At 34.9% G+C, this 11,744-nt stretch overlaps 2 protein-coding genes across 5 annotated transcripts; one reads left to right on the top strand and one right to left on the bottom strand.

Annotated features, from left to right (window-relative positions):
- The first annotated feature begins 1,509 nt into the window (after positions 1 to 1,509).
- SDH6 (succinate dehydrogenase subunit) lies at positions 1,510 to 5,570 on the top strand. 2 transcript variants are annotated; one of them, XM_028065964.2, is made up of 4 exons: positions 1,510 to 1,667; positions 2,128 to 2,327; positions 4,647 to 4,749; positions 5,004 to 5,570. In XM_028065964.2, exons 2-4 carry the CDS (start codon positions 2,151 to 2,153, stop codon positions 5,153 to 5,155), a joined length of 432 nt encoding a protein of 143 aa, XP_027921765.1. In that variant the 5' UTR covers positions 1,510 to 1,667; positions 2,128 to 2,150; the 3' UTR covers positions 5,156 to 5,570. The 2 variants fall into 2 exon arrangements, with proteins under 2 accessions (XP_027921765.1, XP_027921766.1); XM_028065965.2 differs by lacking the exon at positions 1,510 to 1,667 and adding an exon at positions 1,753 to 1,772.
- Positions 5,571 to 7,937: 2,367 nt separating this feature from the next.
- LOC114177023 (glucan endo-1,3-beta-glucosidase 14-like) lies at positions 7,938 to 10,427 on the bottom strand. Of its 3 annotated transcripts, none has more exons than XM_028062245.2 (3): positions 10,188 to 10,427; positions 9,006 to 10,060; positions 7,938 to 8,718 (listed from the first exon to the last, which is right to left on the bottom strand). In XM_028062245.2, the coding sequence occupies exons 1-3, from the start codon at positions 10,249 to 10,251 to the stop codon at positions 8,635 to 8,637; spliced, it is 1,203 nt and encodes a 400-aa protein (XP_027918046.1). In that variant the 5' UTR covers positions 10,252 to 10,427; the 3' UTR covers positions 7,938 to 8,634. The 3 variants fall into 3 exon arrangements, with proteins under 3 accessions (XP_027918046.1, XP_027918047.1, XP_027918049.1); XM_028062246.2 differs by having other exon boundaries at positions 7,938 to 8,715; XM_028062248.2 differs by having other exon boundaries at positions 7,938 to 8,498.
- Between the last annotated feature and the right edge of the window lie 1,317 nt (positions 10,428 to 11,744).

Here is an 11,744-nt window from a genome sequence, read left to right as displayed (position 1 = left end):
ATTAAATAAAATTTTAAGTTTAGGAACATATGTCTTTATCCATTTAAATAAGCGTTTCCATACATACTAAAATACAACTGCAAACAAAAGAAATTGTTCTTGTGCGTAAACTGTACCAAAATATTACCACCACTGCATATGTTTAAGGTTACAACTTAAAGTTAAAAAACAACCTAAATTTTCTTAACTATGATTAAATTGTCTTCATGTTTCTGAACTTCTAACTTGATACAGTCACCAACGCATAAGTTATTCTCTGTGACAAATCTTTTTCATCCACAAGCCAGATAACATTCAGTTTGAGATCTTGCAGCCATCTGATTGAGCATTCCCAATACATTCCATTTCCATTTGATATAATATACTCTTTCTTAGATCTCGACAATGTAGTGGCAACGAAAGAAGCATTAAGATACTGGAATCAACATTAAAAATGTTATTAAAGAACTACACAATAAAATACATAATGAAATAAGAATACTGTTATTAAAGAAAACACAAACAAATACCAGGGAAGATGCACCAACATCATAATGACTCAAACATTTAACTAAAGAAAGATCACCCCCTTGGTCAACACCATATGCAACAATATTGGCAGTACCAGAAGAAGAACCGACATTTGTACTATAATCAATCTTAATTCCTTCTAACGAAAACAACCTATACAAGAAAACATTCTGGGAAAACATAATTCAGATACAAGCAAATGATAGACTGTATTCACAAAAGTAGACAATATTAGATTGAAATTAAAAAATATTACTAACACAGAACAAGATTAATAAAGGTTTGGGAGTTCACCACTATGGGACATAGCTTCACCCGAAAAGAAGACAAGAATCTAGACCACACTAAATCTTCCTCTGCAATGTAACTATTTCCTAACCCTGGGTATTCGATCTTAATCCACTATGTGTCAAAAATTTTGAGTCAGAAATATCTATCACCACAGAACAAAGTACAAATATAGTGCAAATCTTCCAATTCATAAAATTCTTCAAAATCATATGGTATGCGAAAAATTCCCTTTTTAATCAAGCCCTCTTCAAACTCTAAGTTCAAAACATTCCTCATCGAGTTTGTGAAAAGTTAAATATTACTTACATCACCCGAATATAGCAGAAAGATAGAGTTCTAAAATAAGTTTTTAAAATTGAATCTGCAAGAAGATGACATCTTCGTCCACGAGCATACCAACGTACCAAAGAAGTGCAAAAGACATTCACACTGAACCTTAAAGTGAAAACGAAAAGTCTATTGTTATTATGAATATAAAACGATCTACAACCTAAAAAAAGTCTAACAGTATATTAATTACCAACTTAAATATGTATTAAATAAATTTGTATTAAAGCTTTTACAAACAATAATAAAGGAAGAAAACAGCACCCGTGCCTAAGCACGGGTATAGCACAAATTTTCTCTCTAAAAAGTTTTATAATTTATTTTTAATACAATTAGTTGGGAAAGTAATAAAGAAATATAAAAAGAATAAATGACGTAATTTTTTTGAAAGAAAAAAAAAATGACGCAAAGTGGATCGGAAAACATAAATGAACATTGTTGTGTTGTCTGAGCTTCAGCTCGTAAAACCTAAATAAATCACTGCCTTTGGAAAACGACTGCGTAACCTCTTCCTCAGCGTAACTGTTCCAGCAACATCGGTATCGCACTTTTCATCTCCTTCTCCAATTTCTACTCTTTCTTTAGTTAATTCAATCTCTGATCCATCAATATCAACAATTTCATCATAATTATAACCATCTCTAGTATTATTTTTTCTCCTTTTTTTTTTCTTTTGTATTGTTACTGTCGAAATTATCATGCAATTGCCGAACGGTTTCGATTCTGTTTTCTATAATGGATTTATTTTTCTCGATTTCGATCAGGGGTTTGAGTTTCACGCGAATGATTTTTTTTTTTTTTTTGTAAAGAAATCCTGCGTTTTAGATTGTACGAGCCTGTAATTAATTCTAATGCAGCCATTGAGAAAGGGAGAAAAAAAATAGTTAGAGAAAAAAAGTGTTTTTGAACTTTCTAAACTTGATTTGAGTATACAATAAAATTTTACTCGATTCAGTTATTAATCTTGTTTGCTGAATTTAATTTGACTGGTTATTGCAGAAGGATTCAAGTGAAAGGGGGTGATGGCAGACAATTCGCAAGGTTCGTCATATTGGGAAGGTTACAAGGAGTTTTGGTCAGAGAGGTTTTCCTTTTTGGGAAACTACTCAAAGTTCATCAAGCGTGATAAACCCATCCCTTCCTGGTCCAGCTCTGACGTCGAGGAGTTTATTGCTTCTGATCCTGTTCATGGACCCGTTGTAATGTTTTTCTCAATTTATCATCTACATTTGCGTCCTTTAGTTTTTCGTGTTCGTTGCCTTGTTATGTTGAATGTTTACATCGTCTTCTGAGTTTCTAGATCATAACCTAAAGTTTCTATGATATTTATTTATATTTTTAGTCTTGGATGTTTAGTCGGGTGCTCTTTGCTATTGTTGTTGTTGTTGAGTGAGTTCTCTCAATTGTGCCTGGTTACTTTTAGTTTGGAATTTTATCATCTGGCGCACTGCATGTTTTAGTTTGATTCCTGATGTGGTATTTCTTGCAATTGTGGATCATAATTCTAAACCCAGCTTACAATCAATGATAACGGCACTGTTAGGCATTGACAGATTCGATAGTTACATTTCAACTATAGGAAGCTAGCTATTGTGTTTGTTCGATGGGTTCAACTTTCTTGTAGTTGAGGAAATAATTACCTTTTTATGCCACTTAAAAAAATTATGATTTTCCTTGAAATAATTGTTACCAAATACCTCAATGAATTCTGGTTTCTTTTGAAGTTATTAGGATACTCAATTTGTAATATAGGAAGCTAGTTAGTGTGTGTTTGTCCGATTGGTTCAACTTTCTTGTAATATACTCAATTTTGAGTTGGGCATTAAACTAACCATGTTTTTCTAAAGTTTTGTCCTTTCAATATGTTAGAGTTCTTTTATCAACAGATATTATTACGATGGTCATCTCTTTCCAATCATTAGTTGGTTCTGCTAGTATGCATTATTGTCATAATAGCATCATTCGCTAGACATAGCATTTGTCTATACATGATTGGTTTTGATTCTTATGAACTGAAGTGATCAAAGAGCTGGATGTGTTTCCAACGCAACTGGTGAGGTGATCCCCTTGAAACAACCTAAATTGAGGTGTTATTTCACCAGCAACTCTAATGTGGCATCAATACCTACTATTTTGCATTCTCATATCATCCATGTTCTGCTAGGTTGGCTGTGCCACTTTGCAATCTTCAGTAGTTTTGTCACAACTATATAATCATTTAAGTTCCCTGACTTACACAAATAATCTTTGATGATATGTTAAATGGAATCACTCAAACAATCAATGGCCGTGACACTTTTAGGCATAGACAGATTTAATCATCACTATTGCATGTAGTTATAGAAAAAACTATAGTTTCCTTTTAAGTTATTGGGATGTGGGATGCTTCATTCTAATCTATCCAATCTTGAGTTGGTCATGTTAGGAATCCAAGTATGAGTTGAAAGCCCCACATTGAGAAAAAATAAAAAAGTTGAGTGACTTATAAGGAAAACAAGACCCACAAACATTAAGCCTTAAAAGTTTTATGTTGGAAGTGGTGTCAGGTTTATTAAATGGGGAACTCATACTTCAGAGATAGTCAATCTCTCCGGTCTATTCTAGTAAAAAATTCTAACAGTGATATTAGAGTCAATGATTTCTCTTGGTGCCCAGCTCAGGCAAAAACAAGTATGTCTCATTGTGGTAAGACCCAATTGTTAGGGTTAGTGAAAGTCTATTGAGATAAAGGAGTGGGACAAGTATATCCTACCGTGGTAGAAACTTGTAGTAAAAACCCAACTCAGTTGTTGTGGGAGAGACGGTTAGGAATCCAACTGAATTGAAAGTACAACATTGAGTAGAAATGATAAAGATAAGTGGTATATTAGAAAAACAAGACCCACTAAGCCTTTAAGGTTTTATGTTGGAAGTGATGTTAGCTCTCTTACATCAAGGGCAATTCATACCTTAGAGGTGGTCAATCTCCCAAGTCTCAGTAAAATTTTTTCAACATGCCATTAACTTTCTTTTTCAAATGTTTGCTCTTTCAACATAGTAGAGTTTTCCATCAGTGGATGCCCTCTAGACATTAGTGTGGTGGTAATCGTGTTTCAGCATTCATCGATTTTGCTAATATGCGTTGTTGTCATAATGTCATCACTTACCAGACATGACAAGATTTATCTACCTTTGGGTGTTTGTGATGAATGTCCAAAAGTGTTTCTCTTGAAACCTTGACCCTCCCCAAAAGAGGAAAATGGATATTGTATAAAAAGATACCATGATGGACAAATTATATTTTTCCGTTTCATATGTCATTGTTTATGTTGGAGCTCATTAAATAAATGGCAAATGATGGCAAATCTTTGTTCTAACCCCTTTCTATTTATAGCATCGACACTGGCTGTTTAACTGTTTGTCTCTGTTATCATTTCCTGCATTTTCTAAAATATGAACATTTCACCTACTAGAGTACAAGGTTGATTGAGTTTTTACTTCAAGATAGCTATGATCTGAAGTCCTTTTTCCCATTTCAGCTGAAAAGTGCCAGGGATGCAGTGCAATTTGGCATCGGAGGAAGTGCTTTGGGAGCATTATTTACTGCTGGCTATGCATGGAAATATTCAAGGAGTTTACATGGTAACCTACCATTTGTCATACTACTGAATTTTTTTTCTACTTCACTGTGCTTTTGGATAGCTCATAATTTGGCATATCATATTGTAAGCAAAAGCAGGCGATTCCTACTCATTTTGACACTTAATATGTTTTACACTCTAAATTTGTATTATAATATTTTGTAATATTTATGTAGGTTTTTTGTGATAAAAGTAGTATGGAACTGTTTCATATACATGGTTAATCTTTTCCATTTGCCCACAATATTTGAACAGGCGCTGGATTGTCATTTTTAGCCGGAGGTATATTTGGTTGGACTTTTGGACATGAAATCGCAAATCATGCCCTTCAACTTTACAGGGTAGACACATTGGCTGCTGAAGTGAAGTTTCTGGAGTGGTGGAATAAGAAGAGTGGAGGGTATTAAAAACTGTTGGCTTCAAGGAAATAATGCCAACACTTGTCATCGTTTCTGAAAAAATGAAGAATATTTATCCGTGTTGTCAGTACGTTTTATGTTCACTGAATAAGTATGTTGGAGTGGCATAGGTTAAGTTTTAAAATTGATGCATCATCGCGAGACAAATTGTGACCTGTGCAATTCTTTCTCTGTATTGTGCTGTTCTTCGTTAGTCTGGTTTTTTAATAATAGTTGGGCACTTGGGCTAGAGGTCATATAAGAGCTGGCAATTTCATATTGTTCCACTTCTGGGACAATCGCACATGCTCTGAGAGCAGTTATAGTTGGAGTCAAAATTAAGTTTCCCGTTAGAATTGTACTGCTTTGTAATTGATTTCTTCGTTTTCCTTTACCATCTACTACCCCTTGGCTTATTATGAAATGTCTGTTAAGCGTCCCTTTCAGATTAGAGTTTGTATATTAGATAATTTTGATTTTAGTTATAAATGAACTTGAGTAAATTAGTTCATGTTTGAAAATATTTATTTCGACAATAGCTTTTTGTATAGTTAGGTGGTGTTGATAAAAAATACTTTTGGGTGTAAAATTACAAAACATGAATATAGTATCAAATGAAAGTGGTATTTTTGTTAATACTTGTACATGAAAATTTTATAAATGAAAAGTTTAAGAAATCTGTTTTCATTAGAATCAAGTTTAGAGCTGTCTATGTACGACATTTGAAGTAAAACACGTCTCGACCAAGGCACCTTAAATCGGTTTTTCATTTCTGTCTATCTTTTCTTGTTCTCATCTGCTCTATGCTTGCTTTCCAACTGATAATAATGGATTTTATGCTCAAAATCTCAGCACAAGTGATCTAAGAGTGGAAAAATTAAAAGTTGTCCTTTGTATTGTAACACTGGTCATCTTTCATGATATCTCTCTCGTCTCTTTATTTCATCCTTAGAAGACTGTTTCGGACCATATGCCATTTTTTTTCACTTTGGTTGGTAGTTTCATTTATTAACCATAGCTGCTTTTTATACCATTTTAATACACCAAACTTATCGTCTTTTAAAAATTCATTTTACCATTATTTTTTTTATCAACATGAAAATATGTTGCGTAAAATCACAATACGAAAAATGAACACTTATATATCAAATGGTGTAGTTAACTTGTAAGGTGATTGTTTGCTCAATTTTTATTTTGCTGTAATTCGAATTTTAATTAACAAAGATCATAAAGGTCACTGTAAAAGTTTTGACATTCCTTTGAAGCTTCATTTCTCTGTAAAACTTCAAAGTGACATCATTATGGGATAGCAACTTGTTTCAAAAGTTATTTGCTTAGTTATTCAGATATATGGTTCTTTTTGAGGATTTGCAATGGCTTTTCGAGAGGAAGAACCGCACTTGAATTAACCAGAGCCAGTGGAACATTTATAATACAGAAGAAACAACTGATCCTATGGGGTTGGTTGGAGGGACTGTGCTTGCCTAATCAATGGTTGTAGAGCATGTCACTATTATTGTTTTTAGTATTATTAAACAGATTGTGAGTGATTACGATGTTCATTTTGTTTTGTTTTCCTTGGTGGTCATTGCTTCATCACAAACCAAAAAGAGGGGACATCAACCACTTACGTGATTTGATTATATTTTCATGTATTTCTATAAAAGCATGATTATGATGTAGGAAGAACAAAAGAGAAGTAGCTAAAGAGTTCTACAATCGGGCACTTGGGGTGCTCTTGTTCCAAGCTACATTCGAGGCTTTTGATGCTGCACTAAGGTTTCAGATGATAATGCCATGCTAAGGAAAGAAATTGACACGTGGAGACACCCTAGTGAGCCACCTAAGGTAAACGTACAATTGAAATAACGAAAACAAGTTTGCATTCCAAGAAAAGAATGAAAAATGGCTACAACTATAGGCAAGCTTTTAATCATGGTGACAGTTATTTTCGCCGTTGCCCCTTAAAATTCAGGAGGGCCATGAGCAATAGTGATTTTGACTTAACACTCCATGATTACAGTTGAGACAAAACACAGACAACAGAGAACATACGATGAAATAGAAAACCGACAATCTTACTTACCACCCAACATTATAATTGAACGCAGTAAACAACAAACAATTTTTCCAATTCTAACTCGGTCAAGCACTAGCTGAAATTATTAAGAGATGGGACCCCTTCTTGGAATATGTCGCGTTGGTGATTGGACTTACAATCAAAATTGATAAAAAGCGAAACTACTGCTGCCATCATAATTGTCTGAAGGAAGCAATTTTAAATCAGAATGTTGAGTTCCTCAGGACCATGACGATGCAAAAATTCTGGGTGGGATTTGTCTGCAAATTGGCCTTGCATATTTTATTACGCCCCAAAAGAAAAAGAATTGTTTTTTTTTTCACATGGGGGTGGTGGGTCAGCTAGAGAATTTGAGGGGTTCATGTGCAGAACCACCTTCACTGATGTCAAAGAGCTAGACCAATCCCCATATCATGTTCTGATAAGGCTGAAGTTTTATTGTCCCCTTTAAAATAGAAAAAAAAAAAAAAAAAAAACTGATAAAGGCACCTTTGGAAAAGGGGTCGGCAATGACCCTATGCTGACGGTTATTTGGCCAGGGAATAAAGCAGGACCGTCCTATTGTCCGCATGAGGATAATAAAAGAGGCAAACAAAGCCTTAACTTTGTGAACTTTAATTGGATTTTCATTATATCATATTTGTGATGAGCTTTGTACTGTGATAAAATACACAAGTTGATGAAAGAGGGAAAGCAGAGAAAAGAATGGTGTATCAGGAATTACTTTTACATTTATATATTTATATATACAAACCAGAACAGTCATGGATTCCACGTCCCATATCAGAGGGCTTTTCTTAGCATCCAATTAGACGACACACAAGACAGACATGTCTTACAGCCTCGTACCTTTTCCTCAAGCACCAACTTACACAATTTTTTCTCTTCTTTGGACCGGACGAATGAAATCAAATAAATTGTACAAAATCAGCAATATACAAACACATTTCCTATCTAGCAAATTCGAGATGTGATCATGTTAGACATACTGTGAACTTTGAAGTCTCAACTATATTGAAAATCTCAAATTTCCTATTTGACAATTCAGGTAATAAAAGAATGATGTGGCTTTTGGACCTTATCTGTCAAAAACAAGCTCAACCTAACGTCAGCGCCACATGGTTGTTGCTGGAATGTGACTAGTGGTGGGGTAAGTTGGTGAAAGTGCAGCCACAGTGAAAGGTGATGATCTTCCAAATGAGTTGAACTCTTCGCCGTGATGCAGATTTTGTTGCCCCATTGTTAAGAAAGTGTGTGTGTTGCTCCTGATTTCTGCAAAATAGGTACCTTTAATATAGATCATACTAGAGATACTCCATTTTGCAACTTGAAGGTTGTAAAATCCCAACTTTTCGTTATTTTGATATATACACATGAATCACTCCATAAGAATGTAATAATATTCTTCTCAAACAAAGCCACAAAGGGCTGAAGTCAGCAAACACACAAACACCCAGAAGAACAAGCTTTGAAATTCCTTTGATCCTGCCTGCTTCAATGTAAAATTTGATTTTTTTAGAGAAGGAAAAAAAAAATAAAAGAAAAAGATAAAAGAAGATAATAGATTGACACTCATGAGAATGCGCCAACTACTAACTACCTACTAAAAACGAAAACACGAAAGTAGCAAATTTGAAAATGTTCTGCTAAAATATGTGATTATGAATTTGACTATCTGACATTATATACAAAACCCCTTTTAAACTGATACACTTCTTCCAATTGTGTAAACCACATTTTCATTTTCTTTCATAAAGAAAAGACTGGTTTAATTTTTACCTTTGTGTTAGTTGCAGAGGAGGTAAGAGAAATTGAAGTGGATGAAGTGGATGAGGCTGCAAAAGCAGACAACCCTACATTGTAAGTCATGGTTTCATCAGGCTGAAACAGGCCATAGTTCCTTTCTGAGGTTGCTCCTGTCTTCATGTCTTCATTAAACAAAGCAAAAAAGTATGCTTCCAACCTCATTCTTGGACTCAGAGGTGTTCCTTCATTTGCCATTTGCCTTCTCAGCAAATTCCTGTTATAAGTCTGAGCATTCTGCAGTGTGGCACCAACCTCATTAGGGTCTCCTTTGGAAGGCCAACCAGTCTCAGAGACCCTTACCTCAATCCCACTAAAGTTCAATCTAGCAATGGCAAATGTGACTGCATCTACCTGAGCATAAAGCATGTTATCATAGTGTAGGTTGGTGTTGGGGTCAACCATTCCTTCATTAGGATTAAATAATACATAGTCCAATGGAATCCTATTAGGGTCATCCTTGTAAGCAAAGTAAGGATAAGCATTTATCCAAAAGGGTGCCTTAGTGGTGGACAAGAAGCTCAAAAACTGGGACATTACCCCAGAGATCTCACTTTTGAAACTTCCAGCTGAAGGAGGGTAAGATTCCTGAAGTACTTCTAAGGAACTTGGTGTTGAAACGTGGATGTTAGAGTCTATGCCTAGCCGAACTAGAGCATTGTGAATGTTAACCACTGCAGGAACTAGATACTGAATAAAAGTGGTGTCACCATTAGTGAATAACTCATTCCCTACTTGAATCCCTGTGATCTTTGTGTTTGGAAGGTACGGTTTGATATGGCCATTCACCCATTGAAGGGCTTGTTGGGGGTCATTTAACTGGATTAGCATTTCATTTTCTACTGTCACAATGACCTCAACGTTTGATTTAGAAAAAGCACTCAAAATCTCTGGATTCGTGTCATAAATTCTTGTTTTTGTGACTTTAAGGTTGCTGAAGAGTTCAAGAACTTTGTCGGGTGACGGCAAATTGTTAGCCACTTGGCCATAGTTGATTCCAAATGATGCAACACGTCCAAAAAATCCAATATCTGCGGTTGCAAAAAATCAGCAAAATTCGTTACCACCTTAGGAATGCTGAAAAAACAAAAAAACTAAAAACATGCAATGCATAAAAAGCAGAAAAGAAAGCAAAACTGCATGAAACAAAGAAGGCACCTGCAGAGAAAAACAATGTCAGAAACATATATCTGATCGCCATTCTTGGGAAAAATGCTGCCATTGTGAATAAGATTGATACAATGAGATTGAAGAGTTTCAAAATGAGTCAGATATGATTGGTGATAATAACATAGAACTATCTTGAGCAAGGTTTATTCCTCTCTTTCCTTGTTGGAGAATTTTGGAGGCAACACAGAGGGAGAAAAAAAATGAGAGGATTTATGTATGGTTTCCTTAGTGATAAGGGGTTTTCAATTTCCTTAGGTTGTCCTTGTATTTATATTGTTTTGGGCAGGGTTGTCTGTTTTCAAGCCACGCCAACTTCCAAGTCAAGTTGCGAATTCTCGTAAATACTCTTTAACCAAGTCGCTTTCTTCAACCAAAAGCAAAAACAAATTCCACTACCTGGTAAAATACTATAGGCTAGGCTAGCCATCGCAGCAGGATCCGAAGGTTAGGTGAAATACTAATGATTTTGTATTAGTAACCATGCTTCCATGCATTTTCGCAAAATACATCACCTCACTATTATGGCATACTTTACTTGAATCAAATAGTCCAAGTGTTGACCATCCAATTAGCAGTTAGAAATTTTCTTAGTTCGCACCACAACAATAAACGTCTTTTCAATTAATTATCATCAAATAATTAGGAACATACATACAATATAAAATACAATTAAGATATCACATTTTAGAGTGAATGAACAATTTTGAATGCTGATATCGTAAGTTTTAATACACTATTTTTCAATCAAATAGATAATTCTCATCTTTCAAATTGTAAAAGTAAAAGATGAGTCTAACTTTTAACAGAAACGAGGATGGATGGGACGAGGTTTATGACAGGTACGGGGACATAGTGGATATGTGCATACCCATACACATCCCTATACCCAATTGAAAAAATTGGATATTACTCATACCTTTACCCATATTAGCCAATGTAGAGATTCTCCATCAAAACGAGAATGTATTTGGATAATACCTACAAAGACATGTTTATTTGTCATCTCTTGTACACTATTACATTTAATGTCATGAGATAACATTTTGAGGAAAAAAAAGGTAATAATTGATCTTCCTACTCTTTTACAAGAAATATTTTAAATATTTGTCTAATATCGTACTCTTCGATAGTGAGAAATTTGAGAGAAATTTATTGATTTACAAGAAATTGATGGTATTTAGTTTAAGCTAATTAGGTTACAATATGTAACGTCCCATTTAATTATTAAACGAAATTAAAAGAAATGTCACACGCGGATAAATCAATAGCGCAGTCCTGGGGTCTCATACACAGCCCCTACAAGTTCTAGGCACCCCACGATGCCAAGGGAACAAGATAAAAGTCTACAGAAGGAATAGAGTATAAAAGAGTCAAACAATACATGGGCCCTAGCCCTAACAAAGCCAAAGAAACGTGAAGTCCAGTCCAAGAGACTATGCAGCGGGGTCGCCATTTCCTTGCTGACCGCGGGAACCTCGCCCATCTGCTCCCATCAACCAAATTGATGATCATCGCAAAAAAGAAGAACCACATACAAGACAACCA

The sequence above is a fragment of the Vigna unguiculata genome, chromosome 3, assembly GCF_037176805.1.
Source record: "Vigna unguiculata cultivar grain cowpea cultivar isolate G323 ecotype 2 chromosome 3, ASM3717680v1, whole genome shotgun sequence".
NCBI lineage: Eukaryota > Viridiplantae > Streptophyta > Magnoliopsida > Fabales > Fabaceae > Vigna > Vigna unguiculata.
The sequence above is the reverse complement of the archived record's forward strand: the minus strand, read 5'-3'. Positions and strand labels throughout refer to the sequence as shown.